Below are 27,526 nucleotides of genomic sequence, written 5' to 3'. Positions count from 1 at the left end.
CCGAGGCTGTTTAGGGCTTTAAAGGTCAGCACCAACACTTTGAATTGTGCCCGGAAACGTACTGGGAGCCAATGTAGGTCTTTTAAGACTGGTGTTACGTGGTCTCGGTGGCCGCTCCCAGTCACCAGTCTAGCTGCTGCATTCTGGATTAGTTATAGTTTCCGGGTCACCTTCAAAGGTAGCCCCACATAGAGTGCATTGCAGTAATCCAAGCGAGAGATTAGACTAGAACATGCACCACTCTGGTAAGATTAGACTAGAGCATGAACCACTCTGGCAAGACAAGTCCGCAGGCAGATAGGGTCTCAGCCTGCGTACCAATGGAGCTGGTAAACAACTGCCCTGGACACAGAATTGACCTGCACCTCCATGGACAGCTGCAAGTTCAAAATGACTCCCAGGCTGCGCACCTGGTCCTTCAGGGGCACAGTTACCCCATTCAGGACCAGGGAGTCCTCCACACTTGCCCGCCTTCTGTCCCCCCAAAACAGTACTTCTGTCTTGTCAGGATTCAACCTCAATCTGTTAGCCACCATCCATCTTCCAACCGCCTCCAGGCACTCACACAGGACCTTTCAACAGACTGGTAGATAGGCTCTGCAGTTGGATTTTTGTAACTGATAGAAAGGTTGCTGAAGATGACAGTTTTATTATTACACTTATGATTGCTACTGCTATTGCTACTGGGGTGTGTGGGGTGGTAGAGGAGGGGTAGTACCTTTGGTGGGAGACATGCTGAGATCCTTCTGGGATAGTTTGTCCACCTTTGGTCCCCACCCTGCACACAGCTCTCACCTGTGGCCCCTAGATGCTGTCAGTGTGTGGCCACACCCCGGGAACGGCTTCAACTGGCTGGCTAAATCAAGGGAAGGTAGCTGATGGGTCTCACACTTCCCCCGCATGTGAAGACAGGCTCTGGTGAATTGAGCAGATGAGACCAACAGTGGGTCCAATGGTTAAGAAGGCGATTTCTGCACATGTTGTAGAGGGAAAAGGGGGGCAGCAGGCTCGTCAACCTGGGGTGGTAGCCCTAATAATAATAATAATAATAATAATAATAATAATAATAATAATTATTCACCACCCATCTGGCTGGGTTTCCCCAGCGACTCTGGGCAGCTTATAGCATATATTAAAAATTGTAGCACATCAGACATTAAAAATTTCCCCATACAGGGCTGCCTTTAGATGTCATCTAGAAGTCAGATAATTATTTACTTCCTTGACATCTGACAGGAGCATGTCCGTTCCAGAGGGCGGGCGCCACTACCAAGATGACCCTCTACCCATCTGGGAAAAGGAAAATGCTAATCATGAAGCTCCACTTCCTTGCGGGGTATCTTTAGGAGAAGAGAAAGCTAAGAAGGAAACCCCGCACAAATCCAGAGTGGAGTCCCTGAGATGGATGGTGCCTTGTACACCTCCTTCTGGCAACTCCTACAGCCAAGCTGGTACCAAACATATTTCTCTGCTTACTTTTGGAGCACATCAGTGAGACAGATGCCAACAACAATGATTGCTATTATTACTGCTGCTACTTCTTCTTCTTCTTCTTCTTCTTCTTCTTCTTATTATTATTATTATTATTATTAAACACTTAGGAAGCATTTCCCCCAAGATAAAAGTCTCTGCTCATACTCTAATAGACATGATACAAAAGGAAAAGGAATGGCAAGAGAAGAGAAGCAAGCAAGCATTTGAGTAGTTGCTTCTCCACTGGCTGATGGATGGAGCCAGGCTGATTTCCTCCCTTCCTGTGATGTTCTTCCCTGGAGGTAGGGAGTATAGCCTCCCAGTGGCACCAAGCCTCCAGGGCAGTGGCAAGGTCTGAGCATGCCTCCCTTCAGCTATGCAGACAATATAGCTTTGTCAGTCTTTATAGGTATATATTCCCCCTCTCTCCCCCTCTCCTCCCTCCCTCGCTCTTTCTTGCGCACACACACACACACACACACACACACAGAGAGGTTCTATTTTCTATTGAAGGAAATTGTAGTTTGCCCTCTTCTCTTTTAGGAATGGCATGGGAGGAACTGACCAGTTGTCAATATCCATTTCAGGTCAGACATCTTTGTTCACAAAAAGCATCTATCCTTCACTCTTCCGCTGGCTGTGTGTGTGGTTGTCAGCTGCTTTTAATCACATGAACCATATTGTATGTAGTTTGAGAAGAGCCTGCTGTGGTCAAACATGGCCAGAGAATTACTGTGTAGAAAATACTTCCCAACTAATGGGATGTGCGCTATATATATATATGCTGGTATAGTTCCAGAGGCAAACCATCATGAATGAATAGATCTTTTGTTGTGCTCCTTGATCTCTTTTCTTTGGCTTTTGTTGGGATAAGTCAATACCTTTCTAATTGGGTGTCCTTTTTGGACTTTCTCAGGCTTTAGCATTAAGAAAATCCACCTCTTTAAACACAGACAGAGGATACTAAACGCCCAGTGCAGAAGCAGCCCAATAAGCCCTTTCTTTCCCTTTAATAGGTTGATTGCTTCAAGAGGTATTGAGAAGGCTCAGCAGCATTGCTACGTGTTTTATGTGGCACACATGACTGTAAAAGGAGCAGTCAGCCTTGTGCATCAGTGAAAGTGTGTTGCTACCCACACCCACCCCAAGAGAAAGAAGCTGATTTGCAATGTCCTTAATAAAGAACAGCTGACTTCTAAATAGTATAGTGGGATTGTTGGCTTGGTATGCTTTGAGAGGGAGATCTGCAGCTTTTGTGGGGCAAGTTGCGGTAAGCCTGGGGTCACCTTGGTAGGGGGATAGAAAGCAATAAACATGAAAACCATTTTGGGATCAAAATGGCCACAACTTTTTTTGATTACAGATGTAAGAAGGCCTTGGCATAGACATTGGGTATGTATCCTGAATCAACCAACCCAATCACGTCATCAGGGTCAATCCTGGGTTAAGGATCCCCATATGGTGCACATCAAATATGGGTGACCCTTCTAGGATGGCATTTGGGGAGTTCTATGGCCTGTTAGCCCCTGTCTGGGGACATGGACAGAATCCTTCCCCTTGAACCCCTTTACCAGGGTACCCTGATACTTTGATCCAGACAAGGGAGTAACGCCTACTCCACCTACTCTGATTAGACTAAGGATCCAGCCCAATGCCTTCCCCTACCAGACTGTGACAATTGCTGTGAGGTAGACAAGAACCCCAAACCAGCCCAACTGGTTTACAGGCAAATTCCTCACTGGCAGGTTACTTTCCAGCCACACAAAGACTAGAGTTTTCTATATCCTGCTGCCCTACCCGGACATCTCTCCATCCACGCAGGCAGGAGGCGCAATCACTGTTGGGGCCTCCATTCCTGCTAGGCAAAAGCACGTGTGTGTGTGTGTGTGAAGAAAGAGCAATGAAAGGTGTTGGGCAAACTGCCATTTATTGATCCCTGCGAGCAGGCCCAAGTGACTCCATTGGCTGGTTGGGCCTACTCCCAGGGGAATGCACTTCAGAGGCTGCCAGCATTGGTCAATCAGCCAGCAGGCGGGCGATCCAGCCTGCCATTTGCAAGATCTCTTGAAAGATCTGGGGCCTGGCCACAACACTGCCCAGCAATGAGAATGAGTGCACTTGCAGCCTTTTTGACAATTCTAGGCATTCTTAAAAATCTGGGGAAACATGACAGACTTCACCTTAAGTATATAACATTGCAACCTATCTGCAACAAATTTCTAGCTCATTGTTTTGTTGCCTTGGACTTTCTGGTTTATGGTGTACTGTGGGTGGATGAAGAGAGAGTGCATGTAGTGTTCAACTTACACTGAATTTGGGCTAGTGGAACACTTTGAAAAGACCTTGCCATGACATAAAAATCTTTGTTTTCTCTTTCACTATTTATTTCTGTGAAGTGCCCTATTGAATCTCAACTGTTTCTACTAGGAGAGTGAGCCATCCTCTGTTTACTGTGATAGGTTGTCATCTACTTTGCAAACAAATTGCTTGAATATTTTTCTCATCTTAGAACCAACCATTAAGGCACATATTTTGGCATATTGTCATTTCAGAAGGACATGCTATTGTTGGTTTTTCGGCTGAAGCACAAATCTCTCAACATTCAAAGCAATTGTTGCTTTATCATGGTGGGGGATTGTGGTTCGATACTTCCTACCAATCTAGAGTGATTGCCTAATTGTTTTATATTTTTGGAGAACTTTCAAAAGCCACACTTGCCACCGTGAGATTTTTGAACTGTTCTTAATAGATAAATGGAAGATTCAATCAATCAATCAATCAATCAATCAATCAATCAATGTTTATTACGGCAAACAGCCAGCATATAAATGGAAGAGTTGATCAACCTATAATTTGGAAATCACTATATACATGCTGAATAATACACAATTCAAACTGTTTTATTTTCAAACTTTGCATCATCTTGAAACCAGAAGGACTAAAGGTCTTTGAGAAAGGTTTTGTCTAAGCTTTTTTGAGTAAAAATTAGTGGGATAAGTCAGCAAACAGCTGTATATTTATTTATTTATTTTCAAATATACTGAGAAAATGAGATATTCTTCATTTTGTTTGTGAATCCTGCTTCTGCCTTGTTGTTTCACAGGCATTAATGTTCATGGGGCTGGAATATTTGAGCAATAAACAGCTTCTGCAATTACCAAATGCCTGAGCTCTACTTCGGCATTTAATCACTCTTGAACGCCATAAATTGCCTCATATATTTCTCTCCACCATGAGCATTATCCCTTAATCAAAGTTTTAGAGATATTACACATTTTATATGAACTCTGGTGGATCATAAGAAAAATGAGCCAGATGCAATGGCAGTGTGTTTGTGTGTGTGTGTGTATGTAAACCTACACACACACATATACACTCACACATTTACGTACCCACGCATACGCATACATACAGTGGTACCTTGGTTCTCGAACAGCTTAGTTGTCGAACAAATCAGCTCCCAAATGCCACAAACCTGGAAGTAAGTGTTCCGGTTTGCGAACATTTTGCGGAAGCTGGACATCTGACGCGTCTTCTGCTTGAGTGCAGGAAGCTCCTGAAGCCAATCGGAAGTCATGCCTTGGCTTTCGAATGGTTTCAGGTGTTGAACGTACTTCCAGAATGGATTAAGTTCAAGAACCAAGGGGGGCACTAGGGGGCGCATTGGAAGATGGCTGACAATACCATCTCTCCGACTCACACGGGGTAATTAAGAGGCTGTTATGGGAGTAGGCAGCCTCCCTTGTTGCCCCAAGGAAATGGGGAACACTGCCCTTGCCTGCTGTGCCCATAAATCACCCCCTAATTCGAAAGAAGGGGGTGAGGGCCCTAGGCAGAATGCCCCCGTGTGGACCTCGGCTCTCCTGGACACTGTCTTTGATCGCGCACTAGCTGCAGCAATTTGGAATAATTAATTACAAAAGAAGCAAATGCATATATTTCAAGTGAAGATGGGGCGTGACGTCTGCTAATTTAAGTGACCTCTGCGAAAGACGACGACGGGTTGGAGAAACAGGAATATTTTACGATGAAGATACACCAAAGGCTGGGTATGTTGACAATGGGACTGAATGGGGGGGACCTTTTTTACTTTCCTTCTATGTGATTTACAAGAACCCCTCCTCATTAGAATCGTCGGTTGAACTGACCCAAGCAGGATGATTAAGGTCTGTGTGGAGATAAACTTTAACCAAAAGTATGCTTTATGGAGATCGAGAAGCAATAAGAGCTTTTGGGAATGGTGCAGCAATTAATTCGGAGTCGCCATCTTGCTAAAGGATTTATAGCCGGGAGGAAGAACGGACTTATTTTTAGACTGCATTCCTAGTGAATCTCCTCAGAGGTTTTGAGAAAGGAGGCAGATTGGTGAAGATTAATGACGCTAAGACTGTTTTGATGTATGGAAGTGATTTTATATGGAAAACGTCTGGATTTGGTTACTGGATAAAAATAATAATATCCACGCAGGATTACAAACTGTTCTAACCAGCTTGCGGAGACTATCAGAGGTCACAAAGAGAAAGGAAAAATATATGAAAATAACAACAAGAGATGTGGAAAAATAATAAGAAAGGACTGGATACTACTGTGAACATCATAAGGTTAGATTTGTGGACATTAAAACAGCAGTAAGAAGCAAGAAGTTGATTGGATCCCCTTCGGAACTTGAAATATGGGTACCCCCAACAAAAATTTAAAATTCGGCTGTGTAATTTGGAATTTATGTAATTTGGTTTGATTTGATGCGATTGGTCGGTTAATAAAAAATTATTCTTAAAAAGTTCAAGAACCAAGGTACCACTGTATATACAATCACACACATGCATACTCTAAGCTTATTCTGGAGACTTATGGTGATTGATATATTTTTCAAAACAGAAATGTGTATTTGAACTGATTTGGAACTAGAGGCAGCAACTCCTGGAAACATGATAAAATAGAAGGCATGAGTCATTCATAACTTCTTTCTCCCCACTCCTGCACAAGTAAATCCAAATAGAATTCCCTGTATTGTCTTTTGAGGTACATACAATAGCAGAACCTTTCACTTCAATAAGCAATCCAGCATTCTAGATGAGGGAAGTCCAGTATCCTGTTCCCAGACTTTGCTCACATTCCTCTTTACTCTACCCACTGGTGCGCTCCCACCACTGGTTTGGGAAGTGGTATACACATAGCATTAGCCATAAACCATACCTATCCTGTACCTATCCTCTTGTTTCTCATGAAATACTGCCTTTTCATGTGTTTTCCCCCAAATAATAATAATAATAATAATAATAATAATAATAATAATAATAATAATTTATTATTTGTACCCCGCCCATCTGGCTGGGTTTCCCCAGCCACTCTGGGCGGCTTCCAACAGAAATGAAAAATACACTAAAATGTCACATATTAAAAACTTCCCTGAACAGGGCTGCCTTCAGATGTCTTCTGAATGTCAGGTAGTTGTCCATCGCCTTGACATCCGGTGGGAGGGCATTCCACAGGCGGGCGCCACCACCGAGAAGGCCCTCTGCCTGGTTCCCTGCAACTTGGCCTCTCGCAGGGAGGGAACCGCCAGAAGGCCCTCGGAGCTGGACCTCAGTGTCCGGGCAGAACGATGGGGGAGGAGACGCTCCTTCAGATATACTGGACCGATGCCATTTAGGGCTTTAAAGGTCAGCACCAACACTTTGAATTGTGCTCGGAAACGTACTGGGAGCCAATGTAGGTCTTTCAAGACCGGTGTTATATGGTCTCGGCGGCCGCTCCCAGTCACCAGTCTAGCTGCCGCATTCTGGATTAGTTGTAGTTTCCGGGTCACCTTCAAAGGTAGCCCAACGTAGAGCGCATTGCAGTAGTCCAAGTGGGAGATAACCAGAGCATGTACCACTCTGGCAAGACAGTCAGCAGGCAGATAGGGTCTCAGCCTACGTACCAGATGGAGCTGGTAAACAGCTGCCCTGGATACAGATTTGACCTGTGCCAAACCAGCTTCAATCCGAATTGAGAAAATAAAAAAACTGTGTTGTAAGATGGTAACATGAACACAGCCTCATAGTGGCTGATCAGATGCCTGTGAGAAACAGGCAAGCACTGCAAGAGCTTCAATTTACTCGCTGTTTTTCTTTTGAAGTTACTGTCTTGATGCTACAAGTCTCATTTGTTATTCTAACTGATAAAATATGTTCTATTATATTTGAAAATGCATAATAGATGCACACTTTTCTTCATCAATATGGCAGTACTTGAAGGCAAGGTATAGCTATAACTGGATGTCCATATAGACCTTTTAGGAATATACAGCCATGTGTTCCCCACAACAATCATTTATGCTCCCAAATTACTGAAGAATGTCATCATAAACCAAAAAGTGAATAGCCAAGTGCAATTCTACACATATCTATTCAAAAGCAAATCCCACTGTGTTCAAGAGCCACACTCCCAGGTTCTACAGTCTTCGCAAAATTAAGGCAAAACAGAAAAGACTACTCAACTGACGGCACATTTTCATATGAGACCTGAATGCATTACTACTTATTAGTAATACACCTTTATCCCAAGAAGCCAGCTATATTCTCTCACCTTCATTTTATTTTCATGGAGTAAGAGATTTGAACCTAGGTCTCCCTTTCACAGCATGCTGGCTCTATATGTGTGTGCCTACTGCCCACTATTACTCCTTTCTGCAGAATATTACATATATTGATTAGAATCATCTTTTGTCCTCAGAGAATGCTAATAATAATGACCAGTCCTTTTAGTATCATCAGAACAGTCCACTGCCTAGTTTCTTCTCATAAAATGTTTCAGAGAAAAAGAGATTATGACTTCCATTTATGACAGCTGCAAGGTTTTTCTCACAATCCTTTGGGTTCTTTATGTTTTTGGATTTATAAGACATTAGTGCTATGGTTGAACCAGGGTCTTAAAAGTAACTCTTTTATTAAAAAAAGATACACACACACACACACACACACACACACACCTTTCACCCCTCAAAGTTTCAAAGGTTTCATCCTGATACATACATTTATGTATATATACAGTAGTACCTCAGGTTAAGTACTTAATTCGTTCCGGAGGTCCGTTCATAACCTGAAACTGTACTTAACCTGAAGCACCACTTTAGCTAATGGGGCCTCCTGCTGCCGCTGCACCGCCGCTGCACGATTTCTGTCCTCATCCTGAAGCAAAGTTCTTAACCTGAGGTAAGATTTCTGGGTGAGCGGAGTCTGTAACCTGAAGCGTATGTAACCTGAAGCGTATGTAACCCGAGGTACCACTGTAGTTGTCAGGAATCTCTTATAAGCACTGAGATTCTAATTTGAATTACCCTCCTTCTTACTAATCAGTGTGGGAAGGTGAAAAATCAGAGTGAAAATTACTTCAAGGCTATATTTTGAGATAAACTTTCAGTTTCAATTTTCACGACCTAATTTATCTATCTACCTATCTACATATATGGGAGGAGTTAATGTTATATTCAGTACAAATCTTATTGCAAATTGCATTTTTCATTTTCTTTTAATGAGTTTCCTTATATCCCTTGTTTTCTTTCTGAAGTATATGAGGGCCTGTCATATTAATAACTTTGTTTATTGTTTTGTGCTTCCCCTAATATGGCAGACAAAATGAAGACAATAAGTTAGAAGATAATAAATGTTTTATATGATCAATCACTTTTTGTAAGTTTCTCTTCTTCTTTTATGGTATGCTTTGTAAACATAAAGCAGGAGAATGTAACTTAGCCTTAAGTTTTAAGAGAAAGGGGTGAGGAAGCAGGGCAGGCCAGAAGAAAAGAGAGAAGGGAGGGGGGAATAGATAAAGAAAAGATACCCCCCAAAAAGGAGAAGAGCAGTGTATGCCACCTGGAGCTGATTGGTGGAAGAAAAAAGGGTAAATATACAGTGAATGAATAAAAACAGAAGAATAATACAGTACAAAGCCTGCAAAGTGAAATAGCTTAGCTGCACCAAAAAATGGCATCAAAGACCAGAGGAGGCACTATTCACAGTTATAATCTCAGGAGAAAGCAGATCATCTCCATATCTTGGCAATACCCAGGAAGTCACCTGCAATACATACAGCAGGGTTGGGGAACCTGTAGTCTTCCAGATGTTATTCAGCTACAACTTCTATTATCTCTGGCTACTGGCCATGCTCACTGGGGTTGATGGAGTCCAACAACATCTGGAATGTTGCAGATTCCTCAGCCCCACTCTACAGCCTCAGGTAGAATGACAGATAGTTAAAGAAGCAGTAGTTGCTTTCCAGGTGGGCACAGCCTTTGAAGCTGCTGCTCTTATGGAAATAAAGGTGAGAGAAATCTCTAACTGCCGGGAAAAAGAAAGACAGATGAAGTTTTTTTATACACTTACATAATACTTTCTTTTAAGAGCTAAAGTTCTTAAAACGTTGTTCTCACATATATTCCGGCTGTTATAACCAACACGACACAACTTCCATCCTGGAATAATGATGAACTCCAAATGCCAAACCAAATGGTTACTAGAAAATCAGTTGACCATGGCCAATGCTTCAGATTAGGCTCATGCAGCAAAGTTGCAATCTCACTAGCACATGTAAACTGACTTTGGTGTTCTGACCTGTGCCTAAGAGGATTGCACCAAATTGTAATAACAATGTAATTTGTTTAAGGATTATTAACTCATTTCTAAGATGCCAGCATTGTACGGGTATGTGGACATAAGCTTCAAGAAACTATGGGAAAGAACAAATTGGTGTCAGTTAAACCATTTCAAAATGAGTGAAGAGAAAATAACACCCTTTTAAAAAGAGATTGTACTGTATGTATATGTATATGTATATGTATATGTATGTGTCAGGGAACTGCCATCTAAAGCGCCGGGGGCGCAAAGGCTCACTGAGGTTGAGAGAGGAGTAGCAGCGGAAGAGGGAACCAGTAGAGGGCGAGCAAGAACTCCAAGGGAAAGTGAGTCGGAGGGATGGCTCAGAGACGCTTCCAGCGAAAACAGTGGGGAGGTCTCAGGACCTCCTATAGGGACACCCACACCTCGCCGGAAACTGTCACGCCGAGAGGCCAGACGACGTGTTTCCGTTAAAGAGCTTTTATGTTGGAAACGATTCCGAAAGCAGCCACTTTCGGATTCTACTAGTGATTGACGCAGCCATGCTGGAGGGGCTCCGTCACAGGCAGAGGTTTGAAAACCTGATCAAACTCTGAGGGACTTGCATTTTACGCACAAGCAGCTCATCGTCCCATCACAGTATGTGTATATATATATATATATATATATATATATATATATATATCTCCTCAAAACAGTAATTTTATATAACATCACATAATTTTGCTTCTCTGGCTTCCTAACATCAGATAATGTTAAGTAAAATTATTCTTTTAAAATTATAAGTTTTAGAGCATTTAAACTAATACTTTAAAATTGTAGGTATAAAATATATTGGAAACAGAAAGGGAAAGAAATGAGGGAATTTGTACAATGTAATAACCCAATCCACTAAACTATAATGGTAACAATTTCTTTTATAAAGTGAGAATGCTAAAAGTTCATGATTTCTTCCCCCGTAATACTGATAAATAGTGGTGCCAGTAACATGAAGATTCTGTTGGGTAGGATTACCTCTCATTAGGCACCTTTCTGAGTCTAGTTACTATATTATAATCTTTTAATTCTCCAGACAGTGAAGCATATTTACTTACAGGTTTATAAACGTTTGATTCTGGGGATTTTGGCACGTTGCCATTAATTACATGAGTTCATTTTAGAATGCACTTCATCTAGTGCCTCTGAAGTGATATCAAGATTATTAAATGCTTTCAGATGAAGTACTTTTCACTGTTCACCAATCACAATTTTTCATTTGTTCCCTGCTTGTTTCAAGTTTTACAGTGGCATGATAGTGTTGTGGACTGAGCAGGGAGGGCAGATGATTTGTCCAGGTTGGGGAGATGCACAAGTTTTATTCTGCATGCAACAGAATTGTGGAAGGACCAGAACAAGGTACTTCTGGTCCTTTTTTGCTGAGCATCACTGATACTTCCAAAGCTGATTCTGGCTAGTGTGAGGCAGGGCAAAGTTGTTTTAGTCCTTTCTGTTCCTGGCTCCTGCCAGTTCCCTGCTCAGCAGGTGCTGCGGGTTTTTTGGCCCTTCAGTGCTGATGTTGTCTTTTCTCTAGGCCAACTGGAAAACAAGTGACCAAGTTATGGCAACTCTCCATATTCATCCATACTGGTTGGACCTATACTCTGAGGTTCCCAGTCAGGTACAAGTATACCTGCTTGACCCTGCCCAGCCAAGTCAGTCTTGCTTGATGGCAAGAATGGGTGGACACCATTGGGTTTTCAGGGAGTGCCACAGCATGGCAAATTATCAGCATCCCAGAACATAAAATCTGCTTGAAGGTGGTGAGTGATGATTCTTGGAAGGTCTCCCACCAAATTCCTTAATTAATATTATTGTGGAATCCAGCTTTAAAAACTCATTGTTCCAGATCTTGTATGTTAGGGGAAAGTGTATGAATTAGGTAGAGAATGTTTTACAAATATTTTAAGGGAGGAAATCATGTCCCACTGAATTCCCTTCCCCATTTTGAAATATTCAGGCAGCATGAAACTCAGCCTCTCAAAATGGTAGAAGCATATGGTAAAGCATGAGTGAACAGGTTCTGTGTGTATGTATAGTAACCATTTTAAAATAATATGTATTTTTTACTGTGGATTCAATATTATAGACTCATAATATGCAAACGCAGTCTGCTTTTAATACACTTTCATGGCATACATGTTAATAGCTCCAAAGGAGCTGTTACAAGATATGCTCTGAATATGTATTAGGAACAGTACACAATATGTAACTAAGACCATTCTATATTATATTATGAATCTATAATGCAGAATGCATAGCACACTGTTACACCTCAAAAGGAACTATTATGATTGATGCTATGAATGCCTATTAAGAATAATATTGACTAAATGTTTATGGCTCCCTTTAGCTGTTGTCCAGGGTAATATACTACATAGTATTCCTTTTTAGTATATTATTCACTATTTACATAACATTTTTAAAAAAGATATATTTACTGTTTTAGGAAAGGTTAGAAAGGTATTCTTTTGTTTAGAAATTATTGTTGTGCTTTGACTCTGGCACTTTTATTACTCTTAACACCACTGAGTAAATTCAATGCAATTTTATGGGTGCTTGCAACTCTCTACAAATGCATGTAAAATAGAGATTTCAACCGACACTGGGCTGAAACACCTCTTGCTTACCAAAATGAAAGAAATACCATAATCTCGAAAATCTCATTTTTCCTCCCAGTTGTATTTTACCTATTATGTGTACAAATAACATCTAAAATTACTGTAATTGAAATACACTAGTGTGATAAAATTGTTTCCATTTATTCAGTTTGTTTACTCTGTGCATCTGATAGCATTTTTTGTACTGCTGATATTACTGTTTGCTGATGGTGATTGGTACTTTCCTCATATGCTTCCTCCTCCACTAGCAATTTCATGCTGTTGCTATTCAATCTACTTTGCTGGAAATCTACTTATAAACAACAGTTATTCAGAAATTCTTTGAACATGTTTCTAAAGAGCTTTCTTAAAAAAATAAAAAATAGTATGTAATCTGTGATGGTGCTGTTTAGATAGCTAAGCATTATTCATACTTGGAATTCTCCCTTCGGATTTAGGCCATGCCTTCTGAAGTTTGTTTCTGGAAAGATATTACAGTGCCAATATTCTAATTGCCACAAGGTAATTTATTTAGTGGGATGTGGGTGGTGCTGTGGTCTAAAAAACAGAGCCTAGGGCTTGCCAATCAGAAGGTCGGCAGTTCGAATCCCAATACAATGAGGTGAGCTCCCGTTGCTCGGTCCCTGCTCCTGCCAACCTAGCAGTTCGAAAGCATGTCAAAGTGCAAGTAGATAAATAGGTACCGCTCCAGCGGGAAGGTAAACAGTGTTTCCGTGCGCTGCTCTGATTCGCCAGAAGCAACTTAGTCATGCTGGCCACATGACCCGAAGCTGTCTGTAGACAATTGCCGGCGTCTGTGGTCTATAGAGTGAGATGAGCATGCAACCCCAGAGTCGTCCGTGACTGGACCTAACGGTCAGGGGTACCTTTACCTTTAATTTCTTTAGTATTACTGCATTTTCAAATATGTTTGTTTAGAGTACAGTGGTACCTCGGGTTACAGACGCTTCCAGTTACAGATGCTTCAGGTTACAGACTCTGCTAACCAAGAAATAGTACCTAGGGTTAAGAACTTTGCTTCAGGATGAGAACAGAAATTGCATGGCGTCGGCCGAAAACCCCATTAGCTAAAGTGGTACCTCAGGTTAAGAACAGTTTCAGATTAAGAACAGATATCCAGAACGAATTAAGTTCTTAACCCGAGGTACCACTGTATTAGCTGATTTTTGTTGTGTCAGTTTGTTTGCTTACTGTGATCACTTCCCTTTCTACACAGAATACAGATGTGTGTGAATTCAATAGGATTTACTTCCTATTACTCACTGCCTTGAGGGGCATCTCCAAGAGAGGAAAAGGCTAAGGAGTAAACCCTACAAAAATCCAGTGGGGAGTCCCTAAAATGGTTGGATGATGTTTTGTACACCTCATTCCGGCAACTCCTACAGCCCAGCTGCTGCCAAATGTATTGCTCTGCTTTCCTTTGGACAACACCAGCAAGGCCAAGAGATGGGGTCTTGTTGCCTGGGCAGCCCAGGACCTCCATAAACAGTGCCCAGACGTGTGCCCTGGAAAGATCACTTCAGTGCTGCTAATGCAGCAAAACAATGCAAGAGGCAGCAGTTATGAGTTGTTGTTGTTGCTGTTGTTTGTATAACGCCCTATGCCCACAAGTGTCAAGGCAGTTTCTGCTGCCACAGCAGGCAATGTGATTGTCCCGTGGTTTGACTTCACCACCACAATCACACTCCATTGCCTCTCAAAACAGATGCCAACAACAGCAACTTTTTGTTAATTTTTTTTAGGATTGTAGGCATAATTCCAGTCACCAGTGCTATTATACTAACGGGACTAAATCTGAATTTTTAATTTTAACTGAGTTGTGGCCAGTTAAAAAGCTAAATTAAGTTCTTCTCCGCTGCCCATATCCATAATATATTGTACTAGAGCTGAATAATAGCAACGGACTCAGCGGTCTATTTTAACAGAGGAAAATAAGGCAAATGAAACTTATTACCTATTTTAGCCAGGGGTCTCATTACCCCAGTGGAAAACCGTTTGTAGACAATATTCAAAATGTTAGCAGGACCAATAACACACCCCTTCTATCACACACACTTTAGCACAGAGACACAATCCAATTGACTCTTCTCCCTTTTGCTAAGCCTCCTCTCCTCAGTTGGGCAATGCATATCAGCAGAGACAAGTTATTTTCAACACTATCACCACACACTTGGTGGGGTTTAAAGCACCATGAGATGAGGATTAAAATCAGACCTTTCTTACTTCCTCATGCACATCAACTGAGGAGTGAGGAGGGCACAGTGTGCATCTTCACTATGGTGTGGAAAGGTTTAAATCTCCATATGCCACAGTAGGGAAGACTGCTCCCCCCCCCCCAAAGTTTATCAGAGCAAATGAACTGACAGGGAGATTAGTTTCATCTACAGTGTGCCATGAAGGGAACGAAAAAAGGCCCTGCCTATTCCTCAGCTAAAGGGGGATATTTAAACCTCTTCCTCACACAGTGTACCACAATGGAAGAGAGAAGAACCCATACTGGTTTGGAGGGGTCCCCAATGAACCAGTGTGCTTTCTGGTGGGCACCAGTGTTGGAAAGAGGATGCGAGAAAATGCCAGGGGTTAGATGCAGAGTTTCCTGGCCTCTTTTTTCCTTTATCTAATTTAATCAGGTAGTGTTTAAACTAAAGCGAGCAACTTCTCAAGTAACTCAAGACTCTTCTTCTGTCTGTATAAATCATGGAAATACAGATGGTTCAATAAATTACAACATTTATTTAGAAATGCCAGGTTGGTCTTTATCCAGCCATGTATTCAGATTTTTTCATACCATGATGGAGGAATGAGTTCAAATAGGCACTTAATTAAGTTACAAACCTAATTTGCTTTCAAGGTTTCAAGTTACAGACAAGGCAGGGACAAGGCAGTAAATGAGAAATACATGCTCCCTTAGGAATTAAAAAACCAAAATGGAATACATGTCTGAATCTCTAGCTCAATTTAGACCTCACAGAGCCCTTGAAAGACAGACAACAGAGAAAGTAAGGCCTTGTGATCAGTACATTAGCAAAGCTGGAGATTAGTTTTGAGAGCACAATAGTACAGTCAGTTGAAACCAAATCTGATTGTGTGTTGATGAGAAACCAGGAGGCATTGCTAGGTACTTAAAGGATTCGGGGCATGGGCCCATGACACAAATTTGCATGTGCTAATTTATATGTATAGACGCCTCTGGGCAGATTAAGATGGCAGATGGCTGGGGTGGTCTCACCAGTACCGCACTTTGCAGTGGACTCAAATGCATAGTAAGCAAAGTATAGGAACATCCCTGATTATAATGTTAGAGATTTATTTTTGTTTTAAGTGATTATATAAATGATTATAGATTTTTTTAAAAAACACATACACACTTAAGACAAGGTTTTTCTCAATTTTCTCATAATTTCTCAATGTTATGGAGAAATTATGGAGCAGGCCATGGTCTGAAGGCACATGAGGCTTCCACTCTGCCACTACTACAAATCAAGTCTGGATCTGGTTAATGCCTGGTTGGGAGATCACTTAAGAAACACAAGTATGCTTGCCTTACCTTCCACCAGGGGCCAAAAGTAGAGATATAAATGTAAGGAAAATAAATAAATATATGCAAATTATGCTTTGCAATACCACTTCCCCCTCACATTTGAAAATGCAGTTGCATAAAATAAGAAAAACAGAACAAGTTGTATTTGGGACATATTGTGAGAAACCTTACCACAAAATCATTTTCTGGTGATTTCTTAAGATAGGGTTCACCTCTAGTCACAGTTATAAGTGTCTAAATCTCACGCAGGTCATGACAGATACATGTGTTTTGAGGAGTCTGGCTTAATTATCTTCCTGTTATAGCTTCACACATGCTGCAGCCACAAGGTTTAAATCAGCCCTGGGAGGCTCAGGACCAGTTTACTGCAGCAGAGACTGTCTTACATCCCCAGTGGGTCACTGCATTCTGTAGGAGGGTGTCTCCTTGAAGTCCCTAAGATAGCAGAAGCCCACTCCACAGCAATTTGGAACAGGGCTTCCAGCATGCATCCCTACTGAGATATGAAATGTGCCCACTATTTTTTACTTTGCAGAAACAAGTAAAGGCATTTTTGTTTTGTTTTGACTTTTAATATATATCCTTGGGTGTTTTATTTGTATTGATTTAAAACCGTTTAGTTGTTTCTATTGCCTTTATTTCTAATTTTAGCTTGCTATTATGGTAAATTGTAAACCGCCTTGAAACTTAAGTGAAAAGTGATTCATAAATTCATAAAAAAACTAATCAAATATAATTCTCCTCTGCTTCGCTGTAGAAAAAGTAGGGTATCTGAACTAAACTGCCTGAACTGAAACAGTTTGCCAGGACTAGATAGGCATTTAGCCTGATCCAGCCAGGCTGCGCTTACCATCCTGAGGGAGTTGATCACAGTGTCACTAAGTATGCTGAGTATGTTTTTAGTAGATAAGACATGAAAAAAACTGAGCTTCTATATATCCTGTATTAACATAGGCTTTTAAAAAAGATATCCAAGATTAACCCATAGGAGAGAGCCTAGTGAGTCATGTGACTTTGGGCAGTCAGGACTAGCTGTCATAGTCCTGCTCCTAGCTCAGGTGTTGATTTCCGACCCCCCAAATAATGGGTGGGGAGGTAGCTGAGGTCTGGATAACGGAGGTCATACCTTTGCAATTTTACAACCACCTTACAGGTACCTTACCTGGTGGTCTGACCACCGAGTCAATCCACCAAATTTTAGGATTTTTTAAAAGTGTGCTGCTATGAATTGCCTTTGCTGTTCTGTGATTCCCCATCTGGTACTGTAGTCTTTTTAGTTTCATTGTTTACAGCATTTGTTATCTTTTTGTGAAACATTTCGGAAACTGTTGTATTAAGTGGCATACTGTATATAAACATATGAAATAAATAATAAAACCCCTGCTCTATGAGGTATTTAATCATATTACAATATATCAATAGCATACTCAGGTGCTGAGTTGTGATGGTTGGCAACCCCTGGCTTAACCCATAGCGTAAGAGGCTGTTGGTGCATTTGCTTTTAATCCGTTTGTGCACGTTCCCCCCACCCCTCACAGTCTGGGAGGGGGAACAAAATACTCAGATGTTTTGCTCCCAAATGCTGCAAACCCGGAAGTGAGTGTTCTGGTTTGCGAATGTACTTTGGAACCCAAACGTCCGACGGGGCTTCCGCGGCTTCCAAAGCTTCCTGCAGCCAATCAGAAATGACGCTTTGGTTTCTGAATGTTTTAGAATACAAATGGAATTCCAGAACGGATTCCGTTCAACTTCCAATGTACGACTGTATTCCAGTAATTCTGGGGCAACATTGGGCTTCATTTGATTTTACTGCTGAGGTTCAACTCTGGAGGCCTACAAGTTGGTAGCAATAGTAATGAATAAAATACCTTTCCCTCACCTTTGAATTTCTGTGATGTATTCTAGGCTTCTAGGAAAGACAGAGGATACTGTTGGGGTACTTTGCATGTGAAGTCTGTTACCACAAGTACAGGTGTCTCCCCAGTTACGCAGGGGTTATGTTGCCAGGTACAGCGTGTATATGTGAAATGAACTACAGTGGGGAACACCATCTAAAAAGCCTGTAAACACCCAGTAAACCTCTGGGAACTCTTAAAAAACCCAGCAGCACTTACCAGACTGGCATGAATGGTGGCACTGGTGGCTCTGAGTCTTTCTCATCACTGGATGATGTGGAAACGACAAGGGGGTGGGTAGACCGGTACCCTGAAGTCCTTGGCCATGGCTCAGATTCACTTGCTGCTGATGGTACTGCTGCAGGTGTCCTGCAGAGGTACTGGGTAATGGGCAGCTGACGCTGTTGTCTTTTCAGCTGGTCAGGGTATGCTTGGGAAACCTCCTTGTCCGTGAATGCAGCTTCACCAGTGGTGTGGATATTCTTAAAACTGTAGTGACCCTTCAAGTGGTGCAGCCAACCAGAGCTGGCTTAGAACTCCTTCACACACTGTTTCCCCTCTCCAGTAGCAGACTTGAAACTGCGAACAGCCTGAGAGCTTTCTGGCACAACGTGTTGCCATCAATGGGGACACGCTTGCGGTTCATGTCCTCCAGCCTTCTCTGTCTTCACCAGAACCTTGTCCCACACATTGCTGGTGACCTTTGCAGTTGTTGGTGCACTCGCTGCTACTCCTGCCCAGATTTCCTTCTTCTGTATCTTGATGGCACATATGCTGGACTCATTCCTGCCTTACTTCCATGCCACAGCACACACGGTCATACAGTCTTGTAAACAGCCCAGCGCTTCCAGTTTCTCCTCCCCCGTGAGCAGCACTTGCTGCTTCTTCAGTTTCTCGGCACCTGAGGAAGATGACAATGCCTTGTGTTTAGGTGCCATCTCCGAAAACTCATCTGAAAACTCTGCCAAACATTCACCAAATTCAACTACAATTGCTCCTTCCGAACCTCCTTTCAGATGCATGGGATCAAAGTTGCAAAGGCTGCTGGGATTGCTAGCCCCTTTCCTGCTTTTTGTACCATTCCATTTTTGCAGTTTTCCTGCTCTTTTTGGGGCCGTTTTTGCCCCTTTGGGGCCATTTTTTGCAATTTAAATCAAATTATTTATTTCCCTGTACTACACATATACGTGGTTGTGTGCAAGTAGAACGTCCCACGTTGGGTAAAAGATCCGTGCATCACAGGGTGTTGGACTAGATGACCCTTGCGACCCCTTCCAACTCTACACTTCTATGATTCTATGGGGGGGGTAAGGGGTGCCAACTTGAATAAAAAATTGGGTGGGGGTGCAGGTAAGCCCCACCTTGCCTAATTGATCACATGACATGGTGCACACACATAATTTGAATGGCAATGCCCCATCAACGTTTTGGGGGTGGGGGCCCCCCTTCAGATATTTTATTGGGGGAGAGGCAAATACCCCTCTGCCCCTAGGAGTTCATTCCTATGGGGGCACACACCTGTACTCCTAAAGTGTAGTCCAGAAAAACATCAAATCCGATGGCATTTAGTGTATTTAGGACTGGAGCCAGTGCCAGATTTACATCTAAGCTAAACAAGCTATAGCTTGGGCCCCCCAAATATACTTCTTCTTAATTGTACAGTGGTACCTCAGGTTAAGTACTTAATTCGTTCTGGAGGTCCGTTCTTAACCTGTTCTTAACCTGAAGCACCACTTTAGCTAATGGGGCCTCCCACTGCCACCGCTGCACAATTTCTGTTCTCATCTTGAAGCAAAGTTCCTAACCCAAGGTACTATTTCTGGGTTAGCGGAGTTTGTAACCTCAAGCATATGTAACCCGAGGTACCACTGTATTTCACTATTAATATACTTCTTAATTGTATATAAGTTCAACAATTACTTTGATAAAATACATATTTTGTTATGCGCAAATGGCTTTAGATACCTACATATTAGGTCCATAAATTACCATATAGCCTATATTCAACACAAAAAACAGCGGCAATCTGTTGTGGACTAAGGACAGCTGGACATATAAAGGGCCCCATTACCTTCAGTAGCTGAGGGCCTCATCAAACCTAAATCTGGCCCTGGCAGGAGCCCTATAACACCATATAAAACTCCCTGGGCCTAGAGGATCCGCGTTGAAGCAGAGCATTTGTAGAGTATACAGAAGGACTTTTGTTTTGCCCTGAAGAGGACCTTTCTCATGTCTGGGCCATATAGGTGTGAGAAAGGGCAAAACAAGTATATTTATCAGAGGCCCAAAGGCCGTCAGGTGCAACAGGTTCCGCCGGAGTCAATTTCTGTTGTAAAAATACGTTCACGCCATTCAGGGACAACAAAAACAACTATAGTCAGGCTAGTTGTTCTTTGGGACCAGGCCAGGCTCGGGTTTGTTTTTGTTTTGTTTTTTAATGTCTTTTTAAGTAAGTACCGCGCTGCCAGTCTGAAAAGAAGAGCCAGGCGGTTTTCGTGAGGAAACGATGACGGCGGGTGGGGAGGGCGAAAGAGAAAGAGAGCGCGAGAGCCCCAGTTTTGGCGGGAGGGGCGCGAGCCGAAGCTGACGCCAGTTTCCGCGCTGGGAGGCTCCGTCTGGGGCCAAGCTGAGCTGCTGCCCCGGTGGGTGGGTGGGGGCGGGCGGGGTGCTAAACAGCCGGAGGAAAGGAAAGAAGGGGGGGCGCCGAAGAAAGAGGCGGGAACGGGAGGGGAGATGTTGGGGAAGCGGCTGGCCTGGGAGAAGAGCTCCTGCTAAAGTTATTTCTCTCCCCCTCCCCTCTATTTCCTTCCTTCCTTCCTTCTTTCCCTCCCAAGCCCGGGAAGGAAGAGAGCAGGACTTCTTGAGAGGAAATGCCAAGGTAAAGGCGCTGAAGGAGGTTGCTTTTGTTTTGTTTCGGCCCGAAGCTTTGGGCTTGCTCCTCTTCTTCGCGCGCGGTGCTTTGGGTTAAAAAATAAACAACAGAGCGAGAGAGTGTGTATATGTGTTTGTGCGCATGTTACATTTTAGCAGAAACCGGCGCACCCGGTTGCTTTGCAAAAAAAAAGTTCGGGCTTCTCTTTGGCGGCGGCGCATCTCCCGTCCTTTGCCTGCAAGCGAGTCAGATAATACGTATATATATGTGTGTGAGAGAATGCGCGCCTCGAAGCCCATCTGAAAGACTTCTTCATTTGTTTCTTCCTTCAGGGTCTTGCGTTAGCCTTGTCGAGAGGAGGAGGAGGAGGAGGAGAGGGGCGTTTAAGCTCTTTATTACTCGGAGGAAGAGAGCTTGGCAGATGTCCCAAGCGAGAGAACCTCTTCCTTCAGGGCCTGAAGGGCCAGAGCGCGCAGCTCCGGCTGAAAACAGCTTTTTGATCTCGCTCCCTCGAGGTAAGTTGCTCGAAAGTTTTTCTTCGGGGGGAGAAGAGCCGCGACGGCTGAACAGCTGAAATGATGCAGCTGAGATTAGGCTGTGTGCATTGGGAAGGGGAGGGGGGGGGTGTGTTGCCTTTTCCAGGCCGCTTACAGCTTGCTTACCTTCTCTACATCCTGTTAGGAAAGTGTGTGGGGTGTGTGTGGAATTATTCTGCAATACAGGCACAAAATGAGGGGTTTTGTGTCCCTGTGTCACTTCCTTCTCCAGAGCTTTCCTCTAGATGCATCGGCTGTTCTTCACTCCTAGCATTTTTTTGTTTGTTGCCATTTTTGCCACACCTCCCAAATTCCAAAGCAGGCCGAGGAATGCCGGACTAAATATGTACAAAACCTTTATTTTTCGCCTTGTAGAGTAGTAGTTTTGAAACTGGAGGGGAGGGGGCAGGTGCTGTCAGGCTAGGCCTTTATCTTCTCCCTACCAAGCTGCCTGAAAGTGTGCTCATGAGCAGCTGCTCCAGAGTAGATATGCTTTAAAATGCTTACCGTATATATGCAACAAAATGTTTGCAGCTCAATGACTGTAGCTCAGTGGTAGAACGTCTGCTTTGCATGTAGAAGGTCCCAGCATCTCCAGGTAGGACAATGAGGGACCACTATCTGAAACCCAGGAGAGTGGCTGCCAGTCAGTGTAGGCAATACTTGAGCTTGATGGACTACTGGTTGGTCAGTGTAAGGCAGCCTCCTATGTGTAGCTGGCTGTTTACTTTCAATTTTGTTTTAAAATTTGCCTTCTAGATTCACTAGGCGACAAGTTTAAAGTGAGCACATTCAAGTAGGAGGATGGCCATGTGACACTGTTTATTGTAAAGGTTTCCATGTTTTAACAACATTTAAAGTGTTTTAGATTTTGGAATACCTTTTCCTATAAATAAAATGAGAGGCATTTAAATCTTTTTTTCTTCTTTTACAGGCAATATGTAGTATTTCAACCACTTCATTGTTTTTATTCTTTTAGAACTGACACTTTGTCCTTAAAGGATACTCAACTATGCACAATAATATTTGAAGACCAAAATAAATACTTACACTAGGCCACAACTGTGTAGTGGCAATATTGTTGCAGCAGCGATCTAAACTCAGGGATGAATTTGACACACTAGAAATATGTGTTAATAATAACAAACCTTTCTTCTTGTAGAAGCGCTTAACTATCCTTGCCATGTAACTTTCGTCAGAAGTAAACTTCTAAAGAATTCATAGGGAAAATCAATAACAGCCCAATCCAAGGAAGGTTTACTTTAAAGTAAATCCCACTGTGATCAGTGGGATTTTCACCCTCATAAATAATAATAATAATAATAATAATAATAATAATAATAATAATAATAATTTATTATTTATACCCCGCCCATCTGGCTGGGCCCCCCCAGCCACTCTGGGCGGCTTCCATAGAAACCAGGAAACACTAAAATATCATACATTAAAAACTTCCCTGAACAGGGCTGCCTTAAGATGTTTTCTGAATGTCAAGTAGTTGTTTATCGTTTTGACATCTGATGGGAGGGCGTTCCACAGGGCGGGCGCCACTACTGAAAAGGCCCTCTGCCTGGTTCCCTGTAGCTTTGCTTCTCGCAGTGAGGGAACCGCCAGAAGGCCCTCGGCACTGGACCTCAGCGTCCGGGCAGAACGATGGGGGTGGAGACGCTCCTTCAGGTATACTGGGCCGAACAAAGAACATTTGATTGCAGCCTTTTAATAAGTTGCAGGTAAATTCCATTTAACATGGTGGTACTTAAAACACGCATAAGATTGAACTGTATGGCACAGAGTTGCTGCAGAGGTTACTAAGGTAACTTTTCCACTTACACAATGGCAGTGACTAAGGGTATCTTTTACCAGTGTTGTCCAGTGCACGAGTTACACCTCTCCCTGGCAAAGTTGGACAGAGTCATGGTCATTCATGCCCTAGTGACCTCCAGGTTGGACTTCTGTAATGCATTCTAAATAGGATTGCTTAGTGTTTTCAGAAAATTCAGCTATGACAAAATGCTGCCAGTTTATTATCTGGAGTTGGGTGTATGCCTGCAAACATCAGAGCTGTTTTATGGAACACTTTTTGAGCTATTAAGGAACAATATATAATGTATTGACATACTTAGGCCACTTCCATGAGCATTTCTCAGATTTGAAACCTGTCTATGGTCTGTTGCAGTGTATGGGTATCTCATTTACTTAACACGCATGGAGATGCAAACAAGAATCAAACTTACTTGCTTTTTGAGATGCCTTAAATGTATCACAGGTCTGTAAAAAAAAAGCAAGATTCCTTCCCATAGAATCTGTATTAGAACTATTCCTCTTTGTATGGCTATGTTGTCATCAAAGAAACGGTAATGTGAAGCTTCCCATTCATAGTTTGTTTGCGTGAAACAAACCACAATCCCTGGTTGTACGTAACACTAAGCCACAGTTATGGTTTGTTGCATGCAAAGCAGGAGTTCATGGTAAACTGTTAACTGTGGTTATAGTTGGTGCATGCACACATTTTATTCTAGAATCAATGGAGACTAAGGTATTTGTTTTTTCCTGATAAAGTTCACATGCAGTCTAGATCTATTGCATACGTTTAGCCCCTGAAAAACACTTCTTGATAAACCGGTTTCATTCAGAAAACAAAAGTTCATTGCAGATTGACCCTGCATTAGTCTGCAGTGTGTCCATTTGAAAACAGATGTAGGCGGTCCCAGAAAAGCTCCTTCCAATACTTTGCTACTACTGGCCTAGCTGCCAACAAGAACAGACCAATAAGATGTTTGAAATGCAGGTCCATATTACAGTGGTACCTCGGGTTAAGTACTTAATTTGTTCCGGAGGTCCGTTCTTAACGTGAAGCTGTTCTTAACCTGTAGCACCACTTTAGCTAATGGGGCCTCCTGCTGCCGCCGGAGCGCGATTTCTGTTCTCATCCTGAAGCAAAGTTCTTAACCCGAGGTATTATTTCTGGGTTAGCGGAGTCTGAAACCTGAAGCGTATGTAACCTGAAGTGTATGTAACCCAAGGTACCACTGTATCTCCCATGCAAGTTAAACCAGATTCAGGGATTTAATGATGTTTTGTCCGGTTATGGCACAAAACCCCCCAAATATTGATTCCCACAATGTGACCACTTTTCACAGGTCCACCACATGTGCTGGTGTGACCCTGTTGACATGCACCTCCTCTAGCAAGTTTGGGGTGAGTGGCACTGATATGGGCTAGTCTGGCTGGTGCTGAGTTTCTTTAACAGAAGCCGACACCTATATGAAGGAAAATGGATTTGAAGGTGGCATACACCAGGATTGCAATCACCAATTCTTTCTTCATTTACCTTGGCCATATGCAGGGAGAAAAAGGCATGGATAGTCTAATCACAGGAAGAGTTTTAAAGCACACATCAGGTGACTTGACTCTGCATACCCCATTGTGGATGGCTTACTCTAGAATCAATCAAGATTAAAAGCATGTTGAGGACAAGCATAAATGATTCAACATTGAGAAAAACTACATTTCCAGCTATGTATTGTTATTTGTATCCCAGATTTTACGTGTAATCTCAGTGCCATTTTAGATACTAGTATAAAGAGAGATGATCTATTTATGCTGTTTAGTGCTACAGTTGAAAGATCAGCCTCAAAATTTTGCCATTTTCTTAGGCCCAAACTATCCTGTGCAGCAGACCCACATCTTTTAAAAGCAGATGAACACCAGTAATGTATAAAGTGGAAAATGACGATGTAATTTAAAAGGTCATAAGGGTGTGTGATTGTGGAGAGAGGAGGCGGAACTTTTTGCCTGCCAATGAAATTAGGAGTTGTCTGGATGTCAAGCTGTCATCCTATTTCCCTCACCTACTCACCTTCTGTAATTCCAGATGTTTGGGTGGTAGTCAGTGGTGAGAAGTATTCAGCACATGGTCATATATTATTACTTAGTTGTGGTGCACCAGAGATTTCCCCCCCATAGAGATTTCTAGAGATTTTTGCCCTACAGGTGCTTTATTATCCTGTTGCTGCCAGGCATGTACATTTTTATGTTCCCAAACATTTTAGATGCAGTTTTAATTTTGCTAACTATTTTATTATTTTGTTGCATTTAGTTTGCTGTATTTTTTGTATTTTCATGTTATTTTGTAGACTTTTTTTTATATATATAAATTTTTATTAAGGTTTTTTAATACAAATGCATATTTAATAAACAACATTGGTTAATTAACATCTTTTCATTACTACTTTGGACTCCCTCACGTCTCCCGCTTCCACTTGCATCATTATAAAGTTGTTTCCAAGCATCATTATAAAGTTGTTTCTCCAAAAAGGAATATATACTTTCCTTATTTCCCTTATGATTAAACTCAAATCTAATTTGATGGTAGACAATTATTTCTGCTCTGACATCCTTGTTAACATTCAGACAAATTACAATACTTTTGTAGATAAATCTTGAATTTCTTCCAGTCTTCTTCAACCCTCTCCTCTCCCAGGTCTCGGATTCTGCCAGTCATCTCAGCTAGTTGCATATAGTCCATCAGCTGCATCTGCCATTCTTCCAGTGTGGGTAGATCTTGAGCTTTCCAATTCTTAGCGATGAGTATCCTTGCTGCCGTTGTTGCATACATAAAAAATGTTCTGTCTTTCTTTAACACATTCTGGCCGACAATGCCCAGAAGAAAGGCCTCTGGTTTCTTGGTAAAGGTATATTTAAACACCTTTTTCAGCTCGTTATATATCATTTCCCAGAAGACCTTCACTCTAGGGCAAGTCCACCAGAGGTGAAAGAATGTTTCTTCATTTTCCTTACATTTCCAACATTTATTATCAGACGAATGGTATATTTTGGCCAATTTAACTGGGGTCATGTACCATCTATATATCATTTTCATTACATTTTCCTTCAGAGCATTACATGCAGTGAAGTTCAGCCCTGTGGTCCACAACCTTTCCCAATCTTCAAACATAATATTATGCCCAATATCCTGAGCCCACTTTATCATAGCCGATTTGACCATTTCGTCTTGTGTGTTCCATTTCAGCAGCAAATTATACATTTTTGAAAGTACTTTGGTCTTAGGTTCTAACAATTCTGTTTCCAACTTCGATTTCTCCACCTGGAATCCTAATTTTTTATCATTCTTAAACACTTCTTTAATCTGAGCATAATGTAACCAGTCTCGCACTTTATCTTTCATTTTCTCTAAACTCTGCAATTTCCAATTGTCTCCGTCTCTTTCTAATATTTCCCAATACTTTGGCCAGTTGGCCTCCATATTGGGTCTTTTTCGGGCCTTGGCCTCCAGAGGTGACAGCCACCTCGGAGTTTTATTTTCCAATAAGTCTTTGTATTTTATCCAGACATTAAATACTGCTTTCCTGACAATATGGTTCTTGATGTTATTTTGTAAACTGCCCTGGGAATTTACTGTAATTGAAAGGTGGCATAAATATACTTAGAACAAAGCAAATTGTGAAGTTCTTGCCTTCTTTGCCATAATTGAGGAACTGCAACCAGACTTGCAACGATTTGTTAGTACCATACCTTCTCCTTCACACTCTTCCTTGCATTCACGCTATCATTCTGAACGTTTAATGGACCACACCATTACAAAAAATAAAACAGTGCAAGCAGATACTTCCTGAAACGCCTGAAACAAAGACTGATTAATTGAAACATTGGTATGTTTATAATTAGGAGGAAAATCTTATTCTGGATGAGAGCTGAGCCTTGGCTGCTCAGATCTGAAGCACACGACAAGGGTGTCGGTGCAAGATCTGAGCCAAATGGAGCCAAACTCTAATATGGAAATGTGGGGGCCTCGTCTGTCATTAAAATTCAGCCAGTGGAAAAGATCTCCACTGAGTAGATTATGTACTATTCAGTCAATAGCTGCATTTGCCTTTGTATGATGATGCTAACAGGAGTCAGTAATATCTGCAAAGCTTGAGAGACAGCAGCCCA

The 27,526-nt window shown here is 42.1% G+C and overlaps 1 protein-coding gene and 1 long non-coding RNA gene across 3 annotated transcripts in view; one reads left to right on the top strand and one right to left on the bottom strand.

The window, feature by feature from the left end:
• LOC309379679 overlaps positions 1–20,406 on the bottom strand; it is a 113,992-nt gene extending 93,586 nt beyond the window's left edge. Inside the window, exons 1-2 of one of the 2 annotated variants that reach the window (XR_014172590.1) lie at positions 20,235–20,406; positions 18,383–19,064 (exon numbers count right to left, since the gene is read on the bottom strand). This is a non-coding gene — a long non-coding RNA (uncharacterized lncRNA). Of the gene's footprint in view, positions 1–18,382; positions 19,503–20,234 lie in introns of those variants that run through there. The other variant, XR_014172591.1, reaches the window with a different exon arrangement.
• A 307-nt stretch (positions 20,407–20,713) lies between these two features.
• MDFIC (MyoD family inhibitor domain containing) overlaps positions 20,714–27,526 on the top strand; it is a 45,426-nt gene continuing 38,613 nt past the window's right edge. The window contains exons 1-3 of the mRNA XM_081929056.1: positions 20,714–20,805; positions 20,998–21,041; positions 21,368–21,550. Coding sequence (XP_081785182.1) covers positions 21,457–21,550 — 94 coding nt within the window. The 5' untranslated portion in view covers positions 20,714–20,805; positions 20,998–21,041; positions 21,368–21,456. The remainder of the gene's footprint in view (positions 20,806–20,997; positions 21,042–21,367; positions 21,551–27,526) is intronic.

This window comes from Podarcis melisellensis, assembly GCF_964234715.1.
Source record: "Podarcis melisellensis genome assembly, chromosome: 10".
NCBI lineage: Eukaryota > Metazoa > Chordata > Lepidosauria > Squamata > Lacertidae > Podarcis > Podarcis melisellensis.
The sequence above is the reverse complement of the archived record's forward strand: the minus strand, read 5'-3'. Positions and strand labels throughout refer to the sequence as shown.